The sequence below is a fragment of the Oratosquilla oratoria genome, chromosome 15 (genome assembly GCF_046742065.1).
Source record: "Oratosquilla oratoria isolate Oo_2021 chromosome 15, ASM4674206v1, whole genome shotgun sequence".
Taxonomy (NCBI): Eukaryota; Metazoa; Arthropoda; class Malacostraca; order Stomatopoda; family Squillidae; genus Oratosquilla; species Oratosquilla oratoria.
Window position 1 is genome coordinate 56,721,966 of NC_134791.1, and position 26,533 is coordinate 56,748,498.

Consider the following 26,533-nt stretch of genomic DNA (forward strand, 5'->3'; position numbering starts at 1 on the left):
GTAGCTATTACAACAAAACATTATACTATTAATTAAAACTAATACATTGTCTTAAATCTGTATTAGCTGTTAAAGAAAAAAGTAATGGTTAAAAAATAATATAGCTAGTTATTGACTTACAACCACTTTGAGTTATTATCATGCAGTGGTACTCCCCAAGGTAGGCGTAGCTCCTCTTGGGGATCGGTGCCACCTGCGTAGAGCCGGTGGCCAACAAATTATCATGCAGTATAAAAAATTATGAAATATTTTCAACAAGTTCTGTTGGCTCAGTGTAATATAATTTGCTAAATCAACCATTTCCTGCCAGTGCCAATGGTGCTGTACTCTTATATCAGCTATGGTCCCATGTGTATCTTGTGCTTACACTATACAATCAATCAAGTTTCAACATTTACCACTTAATGTTGTAAAAAAGATTGGTGCTTCTCCTGATATACCAAGAAAAAGAACACTACTCATTTGGAGCTGAAAATGACGGCTGTCAAGCAATTTCAAGAAGGTAAAAAAGTTGAACATCATAGCACAGGACCTGCATCTCTCACTCCACTATTTCCTTAATCCTGAAGGATAAGGAGAGCATACAGGAAGCTATAATAGGATCAGCACCAATGAAATTAATGATACTTACCAAACAAGGACCTATTCACAAAATGGAGAAATTACTGATGCTGTGGATTAAAGACCAAATTTAGAAACCCATCCTCCTAAGCCTTATAACCATCCAGATAAAGGCTAGGAGTCTGTTCCACATGTTGCAGAAGTGAGCAGGTGAGGACTACACTGGTACTTTTCAAGCAAGTACAGGATGATTACTGGGAGTATTAAGGGGGAAGGAGCCTTTGGTATATGTATGTATGTAGTAATATGTGGCCCATGGGATGGTGGCTTGAATATGATGATTCACCAGGTGTTGGATGCCAAAGGGAGTGACTGGTTGTTCCAGGTGTGGAATGAGATGGCTGCTGAGCTAAATGTTCATGTGTCATGCAGCTGGGAGAAATGGAGAAGTTCCAAGGTGATGAATGTGGCTCTGGGGAAGTGGCAAGAGGGAGATGGATACTGGGAGAGGTGGATATGTTCTTTGTTGGGTTTTGAGCTAATTACTCCTGATAGGTTCTGTTGGCCCTTATATACCAGCACACAAGGCTCAAGGAGGCCTGACCAACTCAAGTACTGTGCACTGATTGGCTGCTGCCGTTGGTGCTCTGATCCGTAACTCTTGGTTGCTACTTTTGGGTATGCAGTCTAGCTCATGTTGTGTACACTGATAGCCTATGAGTGAGCCGCTGTGAACCACAGCTCATTCAGCAGAGGACAACCACCTAACATGCACTGTACTCAAATATTTATACTTTACTGAATGCACTGCAGTTTATATATCTTTTACATTAGCCTACTCACATATGATCTTGATAATGTATTATATCGAAGAGTTGCAGTAATACAATACATTTGAGGAGGGGCTGCACCATGTCATCAGGGATGTTCAATGGATGGGGTTGTATGGGAGGTAAATGTAAGGGTGGGGTAGGGGACTGGAGATTGTTAAAGATAATGGAGAGAAGTGGGAGGTGAGCCGGTTGTTGTTTGTGGATGACACTGCTTGTGGCAGGGTCAGAGGGGGGAAAGGAGTTTGGAAAGGTATGCAATAGGAGAAAGTTGAAGGTAAATGTGGGTAAAGTGATGAGATATGCAAGGGCAGAGGATGGCAGTAAGTTGGAGGTAAGTCTTAATAGAGAGAGGCTCAAGGAACTGAACCATTTTAAGCATTTGGGGGTCACATGTGGCAGGAAACGAAAGAGTTGGGGTGGTGTTAAACTGTAGATTGAGAGACAAAGAACAAAGTACAATAAATTCTAAATCATACATACCATGCTAAATCACTCAGTCTTGTGTAATGGAAATTAGAAATTTTTGCGAAGGGAATGGGCTGCTGGGTGTCATAGAAGAGAACTGCATTTTCTGTTGCTATTGCACACACCATTCTGTAGGGGAGGTTAAACAGGTTGGCATATCTTTGCCAAGGTTCTTCAGTTTCTTCCTGTAGACAAAGAGACAAACAAATGTAACTCTAAAAGAATAAACATGTTGCACTTTGAAGTGATGGTCCTGCAAGACATACAGAAAAGCTGCCTATTTTTAAAACATGTCAGTGTCCTTACCTCCAGCTAGAGGTGGAGCCCTGAGCAGCTGACATTCAGTTTCCAGACTGTATTTCTTACACCTTTTCACACATGGAGAACCGACAACCAGTGACTACTCCAGCTGTTGTGGGGCTGTAGGTTTTCCACTTAGTGAGACTTGAGGAAACTTTTTTTACTATTAATTTTCTAGGGATTTTCTTAACTTTCATCACTAAGAGATGACATTCCACTCAATTTCCTCTTGTTGCAGACATGAAACAGATTATTTTGATATACATCTTTCACACTTTCAACATCCTGAGATTGACAGACACACAAACAAATTTGTCATGTGGTCAGGATTTACCCTCAAGTAATCATTTATCTCTTTGTTGATAGGAAACCATTTACATTAGTATATATATATATATTACTTATTTTTGTAGTGTTTACTGTGCTATATCTCCTTCCTGCCTTTTTCAAAACTGTTTCTTCACATGCTGACTGAGAAATCTCCAGAAAAAAAAAAACTGCATTTTTATTTTTCTGTCTCTACTTAAAAAAAAAGTGTAATGAGAAATAATCATCTGGTAATGGATGCTAAGAGGAGGTTATATGAAAGAGTGATTGTGCCAACAGCAATGTACGGGGCAGAAACATGGAACATGAGAGAGGAAGAAAGAGTTTGAATGTGTTTGAGATGAGGTGTCTGAGAAGTATGATAGGGGTTACTAGGCTAGAGTGAGAAATGAGGAGGTGAGGAGGAGAACAGGGATGGAAAAGGAGCTGGGAGATAGGGTTGATGAAAGAGTATTAGGATGGTTTGGACATATGGAAAGAATGAGTGAAGAAATTAGTAAAAGAAGTATGGAAGGCGGAGGTGGAAGGAGTGAATATGAGGGGGCGTCCTAGGATGAGATGGATGGATGGGGTGAAAGGGGCTTTACAAAAGAGAAGAATGTCTGTAAAGGAAGGACGGGAGAGGACAGAAGATAGGAGTGAATGGAGAAGGGTTGTGTATAGATGATGCTGTGATGCATGAGGGGGTGTGGGTGGGGGATGGGGGGGTGACGAAGTATGTATGAGAAAAAAATTGACACAGCCCGAAGGGATTTCTCCCCTGCTTTCTCCTTTCCTGCATGAGGGGACGGAGAGGGGGGGTCGGCGAATTTATGAAGTGGCCTTGCTGTGGATGTGCTCTGTCTTGCGACACTGCTTCTGACCCAGGGCAGTGGACAGGATACAGGGATGACCTGTCATCCAGGCGGTGCCAAGATATGAGAGAGGGAGAAGGGTGGAGGGGAGTGGAATATATGGGAAATGAAATGAGTGGGAGTGATTTCTATGCCTTTTTCTTTTTGGCTACCCCCTGTGTAAGGGGGAAAAAACCTTTGGTATATGTATGTATGTACTTCAAGAATAGAAGCAAAACAAAATATAAAGGAGGCAAAAAGGAGAGTAGATGTAAAATATCAGAGGAGTATGACATAAAATTACAAAAGTAATAAAAAGATGTTTTGGAAGAAAGTTAAAAGAGGAAGGGGAGGTGAGTAAAGTAGAGAAGAAATGGTAACAGGCACGGGTGGACAGATGTTTAACGGAAAAGGAGAACCACTTCAAGAAGAGCAAGAAGATTCTCAACAAACTGAAGCACCCTCTGGAGAACATGGTTTGATCCTTTTCAGATGAAAAGAACTTGTGCCAGGACTTGACCCACAACTCTCAGAATAACAGGCGGTTGGCTGTTTGTCCCAAGGATGTGCCGAGAGTCATGAAAACCAAGTTTCCTGCAACTGTCATAGTGTTTGGGGTAGTCTGCAGGGAGGGCCAAGTCATCTCCCCATTCTTCTTTCCCCCGGGTCTCAGGGTGAACACCGAAGTATACATCGACATCCTAGAGGCCCATGTGAAGCCGTGGATAGAGGAAGTGGCTGCTGGTAGACCCTGTGTGTGGCAATAGGACTCTGCAACATGTCACACCTCTAGAAAATCTCAGAAATGGCTCTCTGACGATTTCCTTGACTTTGTTGCGCCTGATGTGTGGCCCCCTAACTCACCTGGACTTGGAAAAGGCTTATGACAGGGTTGACAGGAAGGCACTGTGGGAGGTATTACAAATATATGGGACAGGAGGTCAGCTTTTACGAACAGTCAAGAGTTTTTATGAGAGTAGTAGTGCCTGTGTTAGGATTAGAAATGGAGAGAGTGAGTTGTTTGAGGTAAAGGTGGGACTTTGTCAAGAATGTGTTATGTCACCCTGGCTGTTTAATTTATACATGGATGGGGTAGTGCAAGAGGTAAATGCAAGGGTGGTGGGTCAGGGATTAAGATGGTTAAAGAAAATGGAGAAAAGTGGGAGATAAGCCAGTTGTTGTTTGCTGATGACACTATGCTTGTAGCAGGATCAGAGGAGGGAGTGAGGAAGTTAGTGACAGAGTTTGGGAAGGTGTGCAAAAGAAGGAAGTTGAAGATAAATGTGGGTAAAAGTAAGGTGATAAGATGTACAAGGGGAGAAAGTGGCAACAGACTGGAAGTGAGTATTAAGGGAGAGAGACTGGAGGAAGTGGATAGTTTTAGATACTTGGGTGAGAATGTGGTGGGAAAGGGAAGACTGGAGGTACAATGTAGATTGAGAGAAGCGAGTAAATGCCTTGGAGGAGTAAAAAGTGTAATGAGAAATAGACATTTGGGAATGGATGCTATGAGGAGACTGTATGAAGAAACGAATGTGCCAACAGCACTGAATGGGACAGAAACATGGAACATAAGGAAGAGGAGTTTGAATGTGTTTGAGATGAAGTACCTGAGAAGTATGACAGGAGTTACTAGGCTGGGTAGAATGAGAAATGAGGAGGTGAGGAGGAGAATGGGGGTGGAAAGAGGGTTGGGAGATAGGGTTGATGAAAGAGTATTGGGATGGTTCGGACACACACACTGAAAGAATGTGTGAAGACTAGTAAAAGAGGTGTGGAAGGCAGAGGAGGAAGGAGTGAACATGAGGGGGCAAGCTAGGATGAGATGGATGGATGGATGAGTAAAAGGGGCATTGGGAAAGAGAGGAAAGTCTGTTATGGAAGGATGGGAGAAGACAGAAGATAAGGGTGAATGGAGAATGGTTGTGTATGGATGATGCTGTAATGCATTAGGGGGAGTGGGAAGGGGATGGGGGAGTATGTGTGAGAAATAAATTGATACAGCCCAAAGGGATATCTCCCATTCTTCTCCTTTTTTGCTTGAAGAGACGGAGAAGGGGGTGGGTGCCAATTTAATGAAGCAGTCTTGCTGTGGATGTGCTGTGTCTTTTGACACTGCTTCTGACCCAGGGCAGTGGGCAAGATGCAGGGATGACCTGTCATCCAGGAGGTGCCAAGATAAGAGGGAGGGAAGAGGGTGGAGTATGTTGGGGATGGAATGGGTGGGAGTGTTTTTTATGCCTTTGTTTTTTGGCTACCTCCCTTGTATGGGAGGAAAAAGGCTTTGGTATATGTGTGTATCAAGGACCTCTATACCTCTCATAATTCTGTAGATGTTCAACAAGTCACCCTCTTCTCTCCTTTGTTCCAGAGCTGGTAATTCTATTTTTGACAATCTGTTTTCATATAACAATTCTGATAGTGTTGGGGCCATCTTCGTAATTGCTCTCTGGATTCTCTCAATTTTCCTTATATTCTTTTTAGTACTGGGTGACCACACTCGGTCATATAGCGAGGTATTCCTGTACTTAGAATAGCTTAGGTGTCCTAAGCTGGACAGTACTTGAATTTAAATCTAAACATGATAATTGGAAAACAAGGATATACACTAGGAGGGTACTGTACATGAATTAGAAGCTAGGTATGATAAATTAGAGAGTAGATGACAGGACCCAACAAATATTGTTCCTTTCCTATATAATAAAATTTAGTAAATAATGGAGAATCAGTTCAGTTTCTTCCTGAAGTAAACATGAGAGGTCTTAAAGACTGTTGCCATCTGCTGTGGGTTCTGAATCAATGAAACTCTAGGTATACATATATACTAAAAGCCCTTTCTATCCTCACAAATGGGTGGTCAATTCAAAGTATACTGCTAACTTACATCAGTCCAAAACAATTTCATCTTCCAACTACTTCCTGTATGAATATTCAGCCTAGTCCCCAGCTACACCTGCCCCTGCCAATTCAATAAGAAGCATAACACTTCTACAGGGGGGCCCAAGATGCAGAAATCCTCCTATGGAATCATTATATGGAACCCCCCTCACTACACACACCTAAGCTGCTCTGGAAAAATTATAGTCCACTTAATTCCTTTCTCCATTTAAAACCCCTTTCCATTAACTATTATTTTTTATACTCTCTCTTCCTTGCTCAACAGACAATCCTCTTGTATCCAATGCCTCCTTCACCTTGTCCATTCCCCTCACTCTTGGTCTTCCTATGAAGTTCACTCCATCCACACAACAGTTTTTATATTGTCACAAAAGAAAGCCCATACTTACACTCTCTTCATCATATTCTTTTGGGAGGGGTTTCAACTCAAAAAGAATTGGACAATATTTTGAAGCTATTGCATATTTATCATTAGACGGTAGGAACATCACAGGCCTGAAACAAAATTAAAAGATAAACTAAATAAACATACAAGGTCTATTTCAACTTTAACATCAATTAAAATGTAAAGCATATGGAAGACATTCTTTATCATCATAAGTTTTAAAGTCATAGGCCTACTTATTTCCTTTAACTCTAATGAAAGTAGGCTCTTCCAAGCTAATTATGTACTCTAGCCAGAATAAAACTAAGAGTAGTGATGCTTATCTATAGATCAGTGTCTGTCAATCTGTTGCCACAGGTCTCTCTAGGAAGAGACCCAGAGCCCCCAGGTAACCAACTATAGCCATCGAGTGGACCCAAAAATCACCATGGGAAGCAATAATGTTGTCCAAGAATTGTTGGTGTAGGGTTTTGTAGAATGAAGTGCTCCACGTCTTCTGTGTGGTGGTAGTGTATAGGACAGTTAGATTCTGTGTTGATATTGTTTTAAAGCTGGATGATATCCTGAATGGAACCATGCTAATGGTTCTTACTTCTCTTGACGGGGATTTTTCTATGGGGATGATATCTGGGGGGGTGTTACATTTGGTGGTCTGTCTTGAAGAATTTGATTAGTGATTTCAATGTCAATGTGTTCTTGTGTGGGTGTATTAATGGGTCTAGTCCTCACACCATCAGTCAATCGGTATGTTGTCCCTGGTGTCTCTTGCGGGAGATGCACAGCCCACAGATACCCAACAATTGCCTCTGGGTGGGGCCATATGTCACTAAGGGAAGTTGTATAGTTTTGTTGTCTTGGGATTGATTGAGTGGGACACTGTAGCATGAGATTCTCTGTGTCCTGTGTGGTAGTTACAGCAACTGTAGATTAGTTTGAATCTATAGCTGGGCCTCTTATGTGCTGGTATTTTATCACTGCTGGATGGTGTCCTGAATGTATGGCAGTGTGGTTTTTAACTGATGTGGGGATTCAAATGTGGGGCTAATGTGCTAGTATTTTTTTTTCACTGCTGGATGGTGTCCTGAATGCAAATATGGGAGTTTTTTTTTTTTTTTTAGTGGGGCTTATGTCTGGGGACTCCATGAAACCAGTATCTGCTTTTCCTCTGTCTCCTGAGAGATGCCTCAACTTGGTACAGGGGTGAATCCAGGTTTAAAGACACAGAGACAAAAATGCTCTGCTTCTCTTCAGAGACATTTTATTTGCATGCATTCTTTCCATTCCTGTCACCACTGTCTTTGCCCCTGTTGCCCTCACTTATGGATATGGCAACTCGTTTCCTCCAGTTTTAATCTTCTGCCTGGGTGAATCAAATCTTCTCTTTTCTTCTGTCATACACAGCACACTCTCCCTGAGTTCTTCCAAGGAATCCCCACATGAGTACATATACAAGATCCTACACGAGTTTTGCAGTGATTTCCTTAGTCCAATGATCATTAACTTTATATTTAAGATCTTCCCAAAAGGGCCTCATCTTGTTTTAGTGAACTAATTGAATTTTCTCCACCCTTTCACCAATCAAGATTTTTGTTTCTAGTTTTTATGGCAATATTGTTTAATTTGAATAATCTAGGGTCTCTGCATAATTCTCAATTTGGTTACAAAGGAATGTTATATCAGCAACATGCAAATATACACTCGAGCTCCTGGGTTGTTATGTACAAACAGTATTCTATTAACTACACAAAACAGAAAAGAGGACTCAGACAGCTCACTCTGGCTGTTATTTATAAACAACTTACTTAGAAAATTGCAACAATCCATATTCTACCTTCTTTTCTACCAGCCTCTTATATATCATTTAATCATAACCACTCCCTTCCATCAAAGTATCATCCATACACAGCCATTCTCCATCTACCCCTATCTTCTATTTCTCTTCCTCAGCAGATATCCCCCTCTTTCCCAATACCCCTTTTACCACATCCATCAATCTCATCCTAGGTCACCTCCTCATGTTCACTCCATCCACTTCTGCCTTCCACACTTCTTTTACTAATCTTTCTTCACTCATTCTTTCCATGTGTCCAAACCTTCCCATTACTCTTTCATCAACCCTATCTGCCATCTCCTTTTCCACCCCCTATTCTCTCCTCACCACCTCATTTCTCACTCTATCCAACCTTGTAACCCCTACCATACTTCTCAGACATTTCATCTCAAACACATTTAAACTCTTCCTCTCTTACGTTCCATGTCTGCCCCATTGAGTGCTGTTGGCACAATCACCCCTTAGAATCCATTCCTAAATGTCTATTTCTCATTACACTTTTAATCCCACAAGGTGCTTACTTCCTTCTCTCAATCTTCAATCTACTTCCACCTCCAATCCTATTCCCGCCACATGCGACCCCAAGCAGCTAAAGCTATCCATATACTTCAGCCTCTTTTCTTTAATACTCACTTCCAAATTGCTGCCATGGTATCCCCTTGTACATCTCATCACCTTACTTTTACCTATATTCACCAACAACTTTCTCCTCACTCATACCTTCTCAAACTCTGTCACTTAATCCTGCCACAAGTAGTGTAGTCAGCAATGACTGGCTCACCTCCCACTTTTCTCCATTTTTTTTAACCATCTCCAGTCCCTTCCCATGACCCTTGCATTTACCTTCCATACCATCCTATCCATATACATATTGAACAGCCATGGCAGCATGACATCACTGTCATTGTTCTACCTTTAAATCAAACCACTCAATTTCTAAGCCTACTATTCTTGTAAAAACTCAACTGACCTAAATAGCTTTACCCCAATCCCATATATCTGAAAAATCTCCCACAGTTCTTTCCTGTCAACCCTGTCATAAGCCTTTTCCAAATACATAAAAAACCTTACCTTTGCTAAAGCTTTCTCACAATTCTGTCTTACCACAAAAATCTGATCCACATAACCGCTACCTTTCCCAAAACCACACTGTTTCTAACCAATTACTCCCTCTGTTCCTCTCCTAATCCTCTCAATCAAAACCCTTCAATAACCTATCCCAACTACACTTAACAAACTGATTCTTCAGAAAATACTACACTCAATTTTATCAACTTTTCCCTTGTAAGGCAGAACTATTCATTCCTCTACCCTCTTTGCCTCCTTTATCTTGTTTTACTTCTCTTCTTTTTTCTTTATACCTCTCATATGATTCCCTTGTCCTATTTTGTAACCAATCTGTGAATGCTCGTTTCTTCTCTTCTACAAACTTTTTTGTTTCATCATCCCCTACTCACTACCCTTCCTTCTATTTCTTCCTGTCCTCCTTGTTCCACACACCATCTTTGCACACCTTGTGACTCTCTCCTTGAACTATCCCCATTCCTCCTCCACTCCTAGCTCTACTCTATCCTTCACTCCTCTCTCAGCTTCTACTCCTTTTCTTTCTCATTTAAGCAATTCACTCTGGGCACCTCCCAACCTTTTGTCCTTTTCCTCTTTCTCCATCTATCTTCCACTCTCAACTTACCTTCCACCAAAAAATTATCTGATATTCCCCCACTCTCTCCCCTTAGAATATGTACATTCCTAACTCTTCCTATTATACTCCTGGTTACCACTATATAGTCCATTAACACTACCACCCTTCCATCCACTACCCTCTCCCATGTGTACTTATGCTTGATTTTCTTCCTAAACACTGTATTTGCTATCAACTCTCTAGACACATCACCAACTCTCCACTATGATTTTTTCCTGGCACTCCACACTTCCCAGCCACTCCATCTATTGGTTTATTTCCTACCCTAGCATTAAGGTCTCCCAATACCACTACATTAATATTTCTCCCTAATCCCTCTATGCACTCATTTAAATCCATCCAAAAAGCCTCCCTTTCCTCTACTATTCTCACTACCAGGTCCATATGCACTTACAAAAACCCACATCTCCCTTCCCAGTTTCACCTTCATCCACATTAACTTGAAGAAACCTCCTTCCACTCCACTACATGCTTACCTATCTCTTCACTTACTAGTATAGCCACCCCTTCTCAGCCCTCACCCTCTCTTCACTCCGGAGAACCTCCCAACTACACTGCCAAACTCATGCTTGCCCCTCCCTCTCAACTTAGTTTCATTAAATGCCAACAAATCCATCTTTCTTCTCACAAAAATACTGCCTACCTCTTCCCTTTTACTCTATCTGTACCACATCCACGCACATTAAAAGACCCACCTTAGGGTACTGGTTGGAAAACTCCTAGACCTTTTTATGCCTTTATTTTTTTTTTTTTTAGGAATTTCACCTTTGGGCCTACAGGGAGAAGGATGCCTAGTCTTTATCTCTGTCCCTTTTTGTTGCCTCTTACAACTCAACTGGGAAGACTTGGTGGCAGTATTCTCCCCCCTCACAGGGGATAGCTTATCATTAAAAACCTATATAAATCATTCATTCATCCACATCTGGTTTGTGCTGTATCCATATGGTCACCCAATCTCATTAACGACCTTGACAGATTGGAAAAAGTACAATGGTGAGCCACAAAACTAATTCCAAATATCATACAAAAATAGACTAAAACATATGAATCTATTTTCCCTAAAAAAGCATTGACTTGGGTGATTTGAGAGGTCTTAATATTCTAAAGGAAATTGACATCAAAAGTGATGAAATTTTCACAGTGAATGTGAATTAGACAACAATGGTCTCAAACTGTCAGGAAGTAAATTTAATTTGGAAGTGGGTAGAAAAACATCTTCACCAACAGTATAGTAAATGAATGGAATAAACTTCCTGCAGAGGCAGTGCAATGTAGTACAGTTCGAAGTTTTAAGATTCATCTAAATAAACACCTATGCAATATGCTGTAATGCCTGCCATTTACTTTATTCATTTATCATTAGTTACTTACCAGTTTTTATTACAAATTATCATCATTTATGTTCATTTATTATTTATCATTATCTATTTTATTATTATCATTATCTATTTTATTAATATATTTCTTTCACATCCAACCTAGTTACGGACCAAAAGGCCTCATGTCGGCATGCGCTTCCTTCGTAACTGTTAATCACCTAGTTAACTGATCCTCAACTCACTATCAAAATATATTAATAAAATACATACATACAAACATACATGGTATATGTATGTATTTTATTAATATATATTTTTTCACATCCTACCTAGTTACAGACCAAAAGGCCTCATGTTGGCATGCGCTTCCTTCGTAACTGTTAATCACCAAGTTAATTGATACAACAAACAACAAGTTAAATCAAAATTATAGTAAAACTCACTTTGACGGACAATGTCTTGAGAAGACGTATGTTACATGTGTGGTCTTGTCATTTTCTATTTCTATGATTCCTGATGGCACCAGTATTACCTCTCCATCAGGACTAAAACAAAGTCTTCTGGAGAAACTCTTCAGGGTATCATCATGGAACAAGTGTGTTGTCTGGCAAAGGATAATACAGTACATGTTATAAAGTATATGACAACAATTTCTTTTATAAACAAAACATAAAACATTAATAAGTGATGTACCACTAACTACTAAATAAATATCTAGCCTACTATACTTAAGCAGTGTGGCAAAGGATGAGGATAACCATTTATCCACAAGGTGCTAACATGTGAGGGGCAATGAATAGATTAGGATGAGTGTGGGATGGGTATAAACTCCTATTTAGCCCTATCCTTGCAAAGGAAACAAAGCCTTTTAGTATGCATGTACATACACCAACAAAAGTACTGGAATGGTTTAGTCACATGGAGAGAATGAGCGAAGAAAGAGTAGCAACAGCAGTGTGGAAGGCAGAGGGGGATGGAGTGAACTACAGATGATGAGATGAACAGATGGGCTGAAAGGGGCTTTGAGCAAGGATGGGAATAGAGGTGAATGGAAAATGGCCGTGTATGGATGATGCTTTGATGCATCAAAAGGGATTCCTCCCCATCTCTATTTTTCGCACGAAGGAACGGAGACAGAGTCACCATTTAAGTGAAGCGACCTTGCTGCACTGCTTCAGACCCAGGAAGGGGACAGAGATGACTCTTGATTCATGAAGAGCTAAGACAAGAGGGAAACAAAGGTGGTGGTTGGGAGTGGAACTGGGTGCATCCCTTTGACTTGGCTAATCTCCCCTTATAAAAGGGAAGAAGCCCTTGGTGTACAGACATACAACAATTCCCAATTTTCTTGGGGGTTAAGGGACACAGACCCATGTGAATATGGAATTTCTGTAAATAATTTAAAGCTCCCTTATGCCATAAGCAATGAAATACTACATGTAATCAACTCAATAATTTTCAATGCCTCACCACATCCTAGATAAAAAAAAATATATATTCATAATAACAGTACCTGGCAAGATTCTAACAGTTTGTACTTAACCTAATCATACAAGTGACTTACACCAATAAACCCATGCATTGTAAGTACAGTAGAGATGTACAATCCATGAATTTGTGAACCCACAAACATGGAGATAGCAACTATTGGGGGCTAAGTACCTAATTGTAGTATAAAGAAAAGTAGCAACACTTTTGGGGTTCTGTCTCTCCAATTCCTACCTAGCTTCAAACTCAAGGATGGTTCCAACTTGGTCTATACAGTACTAACTCTCATTAATGGACTAAAAGGGGGGTAACGGTGTCCATTGATGTGAATAATCCGTTGATTTGGAGTGATTTTTGGGTGGCATAGTGATTGCACAGCACTAAACAACAGCACCAAAAACACTGAAAACACAGCTAATTAACGTCCCTTAATGAGATGTAGTACTGTATCCTTATTTTGCAATCAGCATATGTGGCGAGGAGCATATGCCAAGAGGCATGTAGCTATGGCTGGACCAGTCACCTTTATACTATGTGTTTGGATTACTGAGGCTGGTAACGATCATCGTTTAGAGTCACAGAGGGATGCAGGATTCAAACCCACAATTAGGTGAATGTGGGACTAGCATGCTCCTGATTCTGCTGACAACACAATTATCATAATTAGATGATTCACGTATTGTTTCCACTTGGTCTATACAACTTTAAAACCTATTCCATGATTTATGCATCTGTATGGAAAACTGTATTTCTTCATATACTTTAGTTCTCACGACCTCTTGAAGCCTTCTCATCCCTCTATCAATGTAATCTATCCTCTTTAGCAACCTAAACACTTTAAGCCATCTCTCTCTCTTTGATCTTTCTATATGTATTTCTTCACATACCTCTTGAAGCCTTCTCATCCCTCTATCAATGTAATCTATCCTCTTTAGTAACCTAAACACTTTAAGCCATCTCTCTCTCTTTGAAATTTCAATGTTGGCAGATCCAGTCCTAACGTAGTTAATCTGCCAGGCTGGCAACCAGTTTTGTTGCTGCCCTTTGTATTCTCTCAATCTTGCTTATATCCTTCACCCTCTGGGGACCACATCACTGATGCATATTCTAATCTTGGACAGAGCAGGGTTTCTTCATTTTCTCTCTTTTTTTCCACCCTTAAACTATTGCCTGGAAAGAGAACCTATTACAAAAGCTTAAGAGAAGAAAGATTTCAAAGTGTTGATAAAAGACAACCTGTCACATGAACTGCTGCAGAATATTAAAATACATACATACACCAACAGAGGGAGTAATTGGTGAGGAACAGTGTGGATTTAGGATGGGTAGAAGTTGTGTAGATCAGATCTTTGTGGTAAGACAAATATGTGAGAAAGTTATAGGAAAGGGGAAGGATGTTTTTTGGGCTTTTATGGATCTGGAAAAGGCTTATGATAGGGTAGACAGAAAGGCACTGTGGGAGGTTATGCAGATATATGGGATAGGAGGAAAGCTTCTAGGAGCTGTCAAGAGTTTATATGAGAGTAGTAGAGCTTGTTTCAGGATTAGAAATGGAGAGAGTGAGTGGTTTGAGGTAGAGGTGGGACTTCGTCAAGGATGCGTTATGTCGTCCTGGCTGTTCAACTTATACATGGATGGGGTAGTGCGAGAGGTAAATGCAAGGGTAGTGGGTCAGGGATTGGAGATGGTTAAAGAAAATGGAGAAAAGTGGGAGGTGAGCCAGCTGTTGTTTGCTGACGACACTGCGCTTGTGGCAGGATCGGAGGAGGGACTGAGGATGTTGGTGACAGAAAGCTTAAGATAAATGTGGGTAAAAGTAAGGTGATGAGATGTACAAGGGGTGAAAGTGGCAGTAGACTGGAAGTGAGCATTAACCTTTTCACTCCGGGGCACATCGCACGTCTGGCAGTGGACAAGGTGCAGGGATGACCCGTCATCCAAGAGGTGCTAAGATAAGAGGGAGGGTGGAGGGGTGTGGAGTGTATTCAGGGATGGAATGGGTGGGAATGATTTTATGCCTTTTCCTTTTTGGCTACCTCCCTTGTAAGGGGGAAAAAGCCTTGGTATATGTATGTATATACATCAACAGCTTTTTCTCTCTTATATGGGAGGTAGAAAAAAGAAAGAAAAAAGAGAGAGAGAGAGAGAGAGAGAGAGAGAAGAATGGAGACCAAGAAAAAGAAGTTCTTTTGGAGTGTTAGACATAAGACTGATAAAATGTTATGGTCAAGAAAAGGAAACAAAAGGAACAAAGAACAAGATGGCCAGTGCAGAAAATTAAAAGTGGCCTATACTAATATAAACGGATTAACCACTTCCAAACGGTGACGCTTACGTAGGCGGCATGAGGAGCAAGTGGGTACTCGATGATGCCAACGTTGGCATCTTATATTTATTGTAGTCATACCTACGTAACCTCCATTCTCTCTAAACTGGCTTCATCATATTTTCTATGGTTATCAAAATACACAGGTGAAAGAGAACGAACAATTGAGCACCGACTTTATTTTTCATAATGCGATTATTATGACGCAACATCGCACGTCGGGCAGCTAATGCTGCCAGACGTGAGATGTGCTCCGGAGTGAAGTGGTTAATTGCAGGATTAACCAAGTTTAATGATTATTTGTCAGAAGCAAAGCCAGACATAATAGGAATTTTAGATACAAAATTAAGGGGTCCACTGTCACCAGTGTTGGAAATGGATTATATAATCACTGGCTTAGAAATAGAGGGGAAAAACAGGGTGGAGTCATGTTTTTGGTTAAGAAAAAATTAAATGTGACGAAAGTTACAAATGGAGGGGACAGTGTGGAAATGATTATGATAAACAGTCGAAGGCAATGACATGAAAAAGTATGTGTTTGTGGTGATTTATGTGCCTCCAAAAATGGGTTCTTGGAAAGAGATTATTCTACAATGTTAGAAGATACACGGCTTTCATTAAGTGGGGTGCTGAAAGATGGAAGAAAGGTGGTACTTACGGGAGATTTTAACTGCAAAGAAATCTGTTGGGAGATGACGGAGAAAGGTGGAGAGGAATTATTGGGAAATGTATTACTTGACATGACTATGGAACATACAATGACACAATGGGTAAAGGAAAACACCAGATATAGAAATAATGAAGAACTGTTGAGACTAGATTTATTCTCAATGTCAGAACCTGAAATTGTAAACAATACTGAATACAAGACACCAATTGGGAAGAGTGACCACATATCACTTGAGTTAGAATTAAAGAAGGAAATATATGTGGAGAGAAATAAGAAATACAGAAAAGAGAGACTGGTATATAAAAAATGGGCTTTGTGAAACTTAATCTATTTTTTTCAAGAAGTGAGTTGGGTAGAATTCTACAATGAAGAGACGAGTGGTAGAAAAATAGCAGACTCTGATGGAAATATATGATGAAGATGACAAATGTACCAAGACAAAAACAGGAAAAGGTGTACATCAAGTGCTGGTTTAACAGAAGGTGCAGCAAGGTGAAGAGATAAAGCTTGGAAAAGATGAAGAGAGCAAAATCCTAGGTGGCAAATATATATCAATGAAAGGAATGAATATGTAAAAATATGCAGGAAAGAAAAAAGAAATTATGAAAAAGATATAATAAAAAAAAATGTAAGGATTAACCAAAACTATTCTATAGATATGTGAATGGCAAATTGAAAAACAAGCAAGAAATAGAGAAACTACGCCAAGGGAACATGAAATACACAGATGATATAGAAATGGGTGAGGTCATGAGTTAACATTTCAAGTTGGTTTTCACTAGAAAAAAATGTATGGCACTGGGATGAAGGGTTAGAAGAGAGATCCCCCCTATGGGCAAAATAATAGCAATACAAGCAGAAAAATATACATACATATACCAAAGCTTTTCCCCCCTTACAAGGGAGGTAGCCAAAAAGAAAAGGCATAAAGCCATTCCCACCCATTTCATCCCTAAATACACTCCACCCTCCCTCTTATCTTAGCACCTCCTGGATGATGGGTCATCCCTGCACCTTGTCCACTGCCCTGGGTCAGAGGCAGTGTCGCAAGACACAGCACATCCACAGCAAGGCCGCTTCATTAAATCAGTGACCGCCCCTCTCCGTCCCCCTGTGCAGAAAAGGAGAAGACGGGGAGAAATCCCTTCGGGCTGTGTCAATTTTTTCTCACACATACTACCTCACCCCCCATCCCCCCACCCATTCCACCTCATGCATCACAGCATCATCCATATACAACCATTTTCCATTGATTGAAATAATGGACCAAATAACAAACCTTGATGATGACAAACAACAAACCATGTCAGGAAATCACATGGCCTGGATGGAATTTCAAACTAGATACTAAAAGAGTGTAAAGAAGAATTGGCAGGCAAAATAATATAAGATACTCACTTAAAGAAGGAAAAACACCAGAAGACTGGAAAAAGGCCAACATTGTACCAATACATAAAGGGTGAAAGGTACAGAAGTGCTTTGAATAAACAATAAGAATGAAAAGGAAGAGAAGGAATAACAAGCTGAGAGAAGTACGAGATGTGGTGAAGGATTGAGTAGAGACGGCAGTAGACAAAGAATAGGTATATTTCAAAGATGAAATGACAAAATGTGCAAAGATGGAAGATGAAAGGGAATAAAAGGAAGGCTAGTGAGTGGTGGGAGGATGAGGTGAAGATAGTAGGTGAAGAGAAGTGAGCATATGTAGATTGGCTGCAAAGTAGGACTTGGGAAGGATATGAAAGGTACAAGAAATATAAAAGAGAAAAGCAAAATGTAATATAAAGGAGGCAAAGTGGAGATATGTAAAATATGGAAAGGGTTTGTTAAAAAGTTTTGAAAAGAATAAAGGCTTTAGAATGAAGGAGAATGAGGGGGGTGAGTCAGGTAGAGAGAAAAAGGTACATGTAGATAGACAGATCTTAATAAATTTGAAGGCAGTAAGGGAAGGAGCTAGGAAAATTACTGTGATGGGAGAAAAAATGAGAGGAGATGATGTTTTGTTTGAGATGAATGTCTGAGAAGTATAGTGAGGATTACAAGGTTGGATAGTAAGAAATGAGGTCAGGAGAAGTGTGGAGATAGAAAGGGAACTGACAGATGGGACTGATGAAAGATTATTGGGATGGTTTAGGGACATGAAAAGAATGTGAAGATTTGCAAAATGGTGTATGGAAAGCAGAGATGGATGGAGTGAACCTGAGTGGATGACCAAAAGGTGGAAGAGATGAATGCAATGTGTATGGAAGTGGAGCAGTTCCATGTATTTCTTAGAATGCTTAGGGTATGTTTTGATGTATTTGTAGGTGGATTGTTTTCTTGTGTTGGTTATAGCTCCAGTTGGTTGTGTATTGGTTAGTGGTCTTGCTGTGTCTACCCTGCGAGAAGCTGCATTGCTGGAGTCTCTAGACCAAGGGTTCTCAGCCTTACTTGGCCCATTCACCTCTTTCACCATTTGTCTGAATGTCATTCCCCCCTCCTTTCCAAGATGGCTTGTTTCAAAAAGTGCATTCTAAATAAATATGCAAATATTACTAAAAACCCTTTTATTTTTTCCAAATTAGTATATATTTTTTCCATATTAGTATAATTCCAGCCCAGGTGACAGGCCAGATAGGCCAAAACCTATAATTGCTTTCCTTGTCGCATAAACTGTGATCATAAATCACCCCCAGAAAACCCAAAATTCCCCCCTGGGGGTGAATTTCACCCCTAATGAGAACCCCTGCTCTAGACAATGAGAAGAGAAAGGCCTCCCTTCCAGCAGAGAACTTGCAAGAGATGTCCAGGAAATCCACAAGCTGAAACAACTTACTTCCCAGAGATGTGGTCCCTAAGGGACCAGCACCTAAGCTAGGATAATACAAGAATTCAAATCTTAATATGATAATTGGAAATTAAAGATAGAGACCATGGCTAGGTATGATAAATTGGAGTGTAGATGAAGGGACTCCATGAGCAAAGCTCCTTTTGTATATACAATTACATAAATACACACACACACCTTTGAAGTATACCTGAGAAGTAATACATTACAGGAGCAAAGAGAGGAGAAAGATTTGGGAGTGTTGATAAGACATATTAACTGGATTGTAGGAGAATAAAGTGGCTTTTAACTATATAGATGAAGAGATAAATCTCAGAAATCCTGATGTGTACGAAGACAAGAATATTCATTAGTGGTATGGTCCACACACAGTGTGAAGGCTATAAACAAGATTGAGAGAATACAAAAGGAAGCAACCGAACTAGTTCCCTGTCTGGCAATTAAACCATATGAGAAAACAAAAAACCCTGGATCTCCCAACAATGAAAGACTGAATAGAAAGAGGTGATTACTGAAATTGAGTTGTTAAAGGGGATACACTACAATGATAGAAGAGATCTCTTGATTGGGGATGGGAGAGCTTTCAAAGGTCACGAGAAAAAATTGATAAGACTAAATGTCTAAAGGAAGAAATAGTTTTCCACACAGATGTACATACCTGGATACACCTCAAGTGGGAACAATACATGAATGCAAATCTAAGTATGATATCTGAAAAATAAGAATATAGCCCAAGTTGGAACCATACTCTGTCTGGAGTATTGGCTGCTTGTTATTGTGGCAAAGTAGCATGCAGTCGATACTTTAGGGTCTATATGGGGCGCCCCTACGGACCAGAGCCACACATCATTTTGTCTATGATAGAAGAAATTCTGTTCATAGAGAAATGATGACACTTTTATACTACGACTGTCCCTCCGTTATGCTGTCCCCCAACCCCTTGTTGCTGTCCTGTACCATTTCTCTGAGTATTCTCTTTCTGTAATGGGGGAATTCCCTGTGGTCGGGGAAAAGAATACTGCCACCAAGTTTCCCACTTGGATCGTAAGAGGCGAGAAGAAAGGGACGGGGAGAGGGACTAGGCATCCTTCTCCCTGTAGCCCCACGGGGCAAATTCCTAAATTGGAAAGTGAAGGCATAAGGGGTGCTGGAGGGCCTCGGGCCAGCACCCTAAGGTTTGGGTCTTTTAATGTGCGTGGATGTGGTACAGATGAGAGTAAAAGGGAAGAGATAGGTAGTATGTTTGTGAGAAGAAAGATGGATGTGTTGGCTTTGAGTGAAACTAAGTTGAAAGGGAAGGGTGAGTGTAAGTTTGGGAATGTAAGTGGGAGGTTATCAGGAGTGAAGAGAGGGCGAGGGAGGGAAGGGGTGGCTATTCTATTGAGTGAGGAGATAGGTAAAGAGGTAGTGGAGTGGAAGGAGGTTTCCTCAAGGATAATGTGGATGAAGGTGAAACTGGGAAAGGAGATGTGGGTCTTTGTAAGTGCATATGGGCCTGGCAGTGAGAAGAGCGTGGAAGAAAGGGAGGCCTTTTGGATAGATTTAAATGAGTGCATAGAGGGTTTAGGAAGAAATGTCAATGTAATAGTACTGGGAGACCTTAATGCTAGGGTGGGAAATGGTCCAATCGATGGAGTGGTTGGGAAGTGTGGAGTTCCAGGAAAGAATCGTAGTGGAGAGTTGATGGTGGAAATGTGTCTAGAAAGAGAGTTGATGATAGCAAATACAGTGTTTCGGAAGAAAGTCAAGCATAAGTACACATGGGAGAGGGTGGTGGAGGGAAGGGTGGTAGATAGAGCGCTAATGTAGTGGTAAATAGGATTATGATAGGAAGAGTTAAGGATGTACATGTTCTAAGGGGAGAGGGTGGGGGAATATCAGATCATTTTTTGGTGGAAGGTAAGCTGAGAGTGGAGGATAGATGGAGAAAGAGGAAAGGGACAAAAGGTAGGGAGGTTCTTAGAGTGAACTCCTTGAATGAAAAGGAAAAGGAGAAGGAGTACGAAAAGAAGCTGAAGGAGGAGTGGGAGGGAGTAAAGGATAGAGCAGAGATGGGTGTGGAGGAGGAATGGGGATGGTTCAAGGAGGGAGTCTTAAAGTGTGCAATGATGGTGTGTGGAACAAGAAGGGCAGGGGGAAATAGAAGAAAGGGTAGTGAATGGTGGGATGAGGAAACGAAGAAGGTTGTAGAAGAGAAGAAGCGAGCATTCACAGATTGGTTACAAAAGAGGACGTGGGAGTCGTATGAGACGTACAAAGAAAAGAAAAGAGAAGTAAAGCAAAAGGTAAAGGAGGCAAAGAGGAGAGCAGATGTGAAATGGGGTAGGAGTATGACAGAAAATTTTGAAAGTAATAAAAAGATGTTTTGGAAAGAAATTAAGAGAGGAAGAGGAGGCGAATCAAGTAGGGAAGAAAAGGTAAAAGGTACAGATGGAGAGATGATAATGGAAGAGATGGCAGTAAGGGGAAGATGGGCAGAATATTTTAGGGAGTTGCTAAATGTGAAGGAGGATAGGGAAGGAAAGATAGTTGCAGTGGGAAATGCGAAGAAAATGAGAGTGATGAGTGAGGAGAATGGAGGAGAAATAGGGAAGGATGAGGTGAAGGCAGTTGTAAAGATGATGAAAGTAGGTAAGGCACCTGGTCTGGATGGATGCCATGCAGAATGTCTGAAAAAGGGAGGTTCAGTGATGGTGGACTGGTTGGTGAGGTTATTTAATGTTTGCTGGAGAGAGGGTAGAGTACCGGAGGACTGGAGAAGTGCCTGTATAGTTCCTCTTTACAAGGGAAAAGGGGACAAGTGTGAATGTAGTAGTTTCAGAGGGATTAGCCTGTTAAGTGTAGTAGGGAAGGCTTATGGGAGGATCTTAATTAAGAGGATTAGGAGAGGAACAGAAGGAGTAATTGGTGAGGAACAGTGTGGATTTAGGACAGGTAGAGGTTGTGTAGATCAGATCTTTGTGGTAAGACAGATATGTGAGAAAGCTATAGGAAAGGGGAAGGATGTTTTTTGGGCTTTTATGGATCTGGAAAAGGCTTATGATAGGTAGACAGAAAGGCACTGTGGGAGGTTATGCAGATTTATGGGATAGGAGGAAAGCTTTTGGGAGCTGTCAAGAGTTTTTATGAGAGTAGTAGAGCTTGTGTCAGGATTAGAAATGGAGAGAGTGAGTGGTTTGAAGTAAAGGTGGGACTTCGTCAAGGATGCGTTATGTCGCCCTGGCTGTTCAACTTATACATGGATGGGGTGGTGCGAGAGGTGAATGCTAGGGTAGTGGGTCAGGGATTGGAGATGGTTAAAGAAAATGGAGAAAAGTGGGAGGTGAGCCAGCTGTTGTTTGCGGACGACACTGCGCTTGTGGCAGGGTCAGAGGAGGGATTGAGGAAGCTGGTGGCAGAGTTTGGGAGAGTATGTGATAGAAGAAAGCTAAAGATAAATGTGGGTAAAAGTAAGGTGATGAGATGTACAAGGGGTGAAAGTGGCAGTAGACTGGAAGTGAACATTAAGGGAGAGCGACTGGAGGAAGTGGATAGTTTTAGATACTTGGGTGCAAGTGTAGCAGGAAAAGGTGGAGTGAAGGTGGAGGTAGAATGTAGATTGAGAGAAGCGAGTAAATGCCTTGGTGGTTTAAAGAGTGTAATGAGGAATAGACATTTGGGAATGGATGCGAAGAGGAGACTGTATGAAGGAGTGATTGTGCCAACAGCACTGTATGGGGCAGAAACGTGGAATATAAGAGAAGAAGAGAGAAGGAGTTTGAATGTGTTTGAGATGAGGTGTCTGAGAAGTATGGTGGGGGTTACTAGGCTGGATAGAGTGAGAAATGAGGAGGTGAGGAGGAGAACAGGGGTGAAAAAGGATTTGGGAGATAGGGTTGATGAAAGAATATTAGGATGGTTTGGACACATGGAAAGAATGAGTGAAGAAAGACTAGTAAAAGAGGTATGGAAGGCAGATGTGGAGGGAGTGAACATGAGGGGACGTCCTAGGATGAGGTGGATGGATGGGGTGAAGGGGGCTTTGGGGAAGAGGGGAATGTCTGTTGAGGAAGGAAGGGAGAGGACGGAAGACAGAGGTGAGTGGAGAATGGTTGTATATGGATGATGTTGTGACTGCATGAGGAGGAATAGGCGGGGGGGGGGGTTGGGGGTTGGGGGCCGGGGTAGTATGTGTGAGTAAATTTTGACGCAGCCCGAAGGGATTTCTCCCTGTCCTCGCCTTATATGCAGAGGGGGACGGAGAGGGGGGGTCGCCGATTAAATGAAGCGGCCTTGCTGTGGATGTACTGTGTCTTGCGACACTGCTTCTGACCCAGGGCGGTGGGCAGGGTGCAGGGATGACCCGTCATCCAGGAGGTGCTCAGATGAGAGGGAGGGTGGGAGGGGTGTGGAGTGTATCTAGGGATGAAATGGGTGGAAGTGTTTTTATGCCTTTCCCTTTTTGGCTACCTCCCTTGGAAGGGGGAAAAAGCCTTAGTATATGTATGTATGTATGGAACCATACATGAATTTGAAGCTAAGTATGAAAAGTTGGAGAGTGACAGGGCCCCATGAGTGTTGCTACTTTCCTGTATCAATCAATCAATCTGTTGTTGCCTTGAGTTTCACCAAATGGAAAACCTGGAGCCCCACAGTAGCTGGCGATGGTCCTTGGAATTTCCCAGAGATCTCTCTGAAAGGAGACTTCGGACTTTTGTCTGTATAGTATTAGTGTGGGATGGTTTCTATGTTACTGGCTCAAAATGGTAGGGAGAGGAAAGCCATGGCCAGATGTCAGCTCCTCATGTGTGAAAATAAAAATAAATAAATAAATAAAAATAAAAAATAAATACAGTTGAAGTTGATAGAGAGAGATCTTGGGCCCAGTCCAGAGACTGAATGCTAGCCCTGAGTCTCCGATGGAGGCAAGAGGGTTGACAGGTTTTGAAAATGGGAAACTTTGCTGTCCATCTTGCAGGACCACCTTAAGCAGGCACCTGTCCTTGGTCCCTCCTTTCCTGTACATTACAATTATGTAAATAAACATGCACATGCATACACACTTTGTACATACAGCATTAACCATTTTGATAGGATGACGCCTATGCAGCTATCATGAGGCGTGAGAGGGTACACAAGGATGCTGACGTCGGCATCTTGATTATATTTTTTTGTAGTTGTACATGAGTAGAGCATTAATGGACTATGTAGTGGTAGATAGGAGTATAATAGGAAGAGTTAAGGAAGTACATGTGCGAAGGGGAGAGAGTGGGGGAATATCAGATAATTTTTTGGTGGATGGTAAGTTGAGAGTGGAGGATAGATAAAGAAAGAGGAAATAGACAAAAGGTAGGGTGGTGCTTAGAGTGAACTCTTTAAATGAAGAAACGAAGAAGGTTGTAGAAGAGAAGAAGCAAGCTTTCACAGATTGGTTACAAAATAGGACGAAGGAGTCACATGAGAGGTACAAAGAAAATAAAAGAAAAGTAAAGCACAAGGTAAAGGAGGCAAAGAGGAGAGCAGATGTGAAATGGGGTAAGAGTATGACAGAAAATTTTGAAAGTAATAAAAAGATGTTTTGGAAAGAAATTAAGAGAGGAACAGGAGGCGAATCAAGTAGAGAAGAAAAGGTAAAAGGTGCAGATGGAGAGATGATAATGGAAGAGAGGGCAATAAAGGGAAGATGGGCAGTGTTTATTATTACTCAGAGTAAAAGAGAATGAGTAATAATCCAGACTTTATATTTTATGTAGTGGTTAAAACCCATTTACTGCCACTTCTATCTTTGTAACTTACCTGCTTCAGTTCCAGCACACAGGGAGTGGCTGATGGTTTTGGTCAAAACTATACACTTTCAGGCACGTGTCCCCTACCAACATCCATCAAAACATTAAACGAGTTTTTCTGCATATAGACCATGTAACCTATCAATAATTGGCTTCCTCCCACATGGCAACACACTTTACAAAATTTGGCCTCAGTAATGTTGACTCTCCTCAACACCGATAGTGAGAACTGTGGACCGATGGGGTGGGGAAGGTTTCAAATAATCACAACTCTCCAGTCCAGCATCTACAAATGAATTCAATAAAACAAAATGGCACTGGGCTCTATGAAATTTGTAAAGTATTCTACCATGATGTGGAGCCAAAATGCAAAAAAAGGTTGGGCTGGAAATTACCTTTTCAGTTATATTGCCATCCTGGTCTGGAATGCAAACACTTCCCTTATGGACTTTGCTCACCAACTTTTTTGTAGAAATACTATAGAGTCTAAAGATTCTGTAAATATAATAAAAGGTAAGTAAATGAATAAACAATAATGTAAAATATATATATATATATATATACACATATATTATAATTATATATATATATAATATATATATAAACACACACACATAGATACACAAAATTACAGTTGTTGAAATATATACATATATAATAGGAAAGGGAGGAGTGGAAGTGGAGGTAGAATGTAGATTGAGAGAAGTAAATTCCTTGGTGGATTAAAAAATGTAATGAGAAATAGACATTTGGGAATGGATGCTAAGAGGAGATTGTATGAAGGAGTGATTGTGCCAACAGCACTGTATGGGGCAGAAACATGGAAAATAAGAGAGGAGTTTGAATGTGAGATGAAGTGCCCGAGAAGCATGATACAGGTCACCAGGCCGGACAGAGTGAGAAACGAGGAGGTGAGGAGTAGTACAGGGGCAGAAAGGGAGTAGAGAGATAGGATTGATGAGTATTGGCATGTTTTGGACACATGGAAAGAATGAGTGAAGAAAGACTAGTAAAATGAGGGGTGGAAGGCAGAGGCGGAAGGAGCGAACATGAGGGGGCGACCCAGGACGCGATGGATGGATGGGGTAAAAGGGGCTTTGGGGAAGAGGGGAATGTCTGTTGAGGAAGGACGAGAGAAGATAGAAGATAGGGGTGAATGGAGAATGGTTGTATATGGATGATGCTGTGATACATGAGGGAGAGTGGGTGGGGGATAGGGGGATGAGGGAGTACGTGTGAAAAATAAATTGACACACCCCTAAAGGATTTCTCCCAGTCTTCTTTTCTGCATGAGGGGATGGAGAGGGGGGGTTGCCAATTTAATGACACGGCCTTGCTGTGGATATGCTGTGTCTTGCAACACTGCTTCTGATCCAGGGCAGTGGGGGAGATACAGGGATGACCCGTCATCCAGGAGATGCCAAGATAAATGGGAGGGAAGAGGGTGGATGGGAGTGGAGTTATGTTGTGGATGGAATAGGTGGCAGAGGTTTTTATGCCTTTGTTTTTTGGCTACCTCTTTTGTAAGGGGGTAAAAGCCTTTGGTATATGTATGTATTATTATTACTCATGGTAAAAGAGAACAAGTAATACAGCAGTGACTTCATATTTTGTAATGTAATGTGATGCAGCATACATATTGCAGCCAATGCTGTGTGAAAGAATTGGACTTGTACTGAAATGGTTAATATTAGGGCATTCTTCAGTTAAAGTCAAAAGAACTATTGCCTCTGGTCTTTTTCTGAGGACTTTCAGGATTTTAAGGAGTTGCTAAATGTGATGCAGGGATGACCCGTCATCCAGGAGGTGCCAAGATAAGAGGGAGGGAGGAGGGTGGAGGGGATTGGAATATATGGGAAATGGAATGGATGGGAGTGGTTTCTATGCCTATTTCTTTTTGGCTACCCCCCTTGTAGGTGGAAAAAGCCTTTGGTATATGTATGTATGTACATACATACATGTATATATGTATGTATGCTAAATGTGAAGGAGGATTGGGAGGG

At 41.2% G+C, this 26,533-nt stretch overlaps 1 protein-coding gene across 3 annotated transcripts in view; it reads right to left on the reverse strand.

The window, feature by feature from the left end:
* The window catches only part of Caf1-105 (chromatin assembly factor 1, p105 subunit), a 92,225-nt gene that overhangs the window by 48,724 nt on the left and 16,968 nt on the right, over window positions 1–26,533 (reverse strand). For all 3 annotated transcript variants that reach the window (XM_076198929.1, XM_076198927.1, XM_076198928.1), the window contains exons 6-9: window positions 24,926–25,025; window positions 11,898–12,058; window positions 6,607–6,712; window positions 1,875–2,044 (exon numbers count right to left, since the gene is read on the reverse strand). In XM_076198929.1, the coding sequence (XP_076055044.1) occupies window positions 1,875–2,044; window positions 6,607–6,712; window positions 11,898–12,058; window positions 24,926–25,025 (537 nt within the window). The remainder of the gene's footprint in view (window positions 1–1,874; window positions 2,045–6,606; window positions 6,713–11,897; window positions 12,059–24,925; window positions 25,026–26,533) is intronic.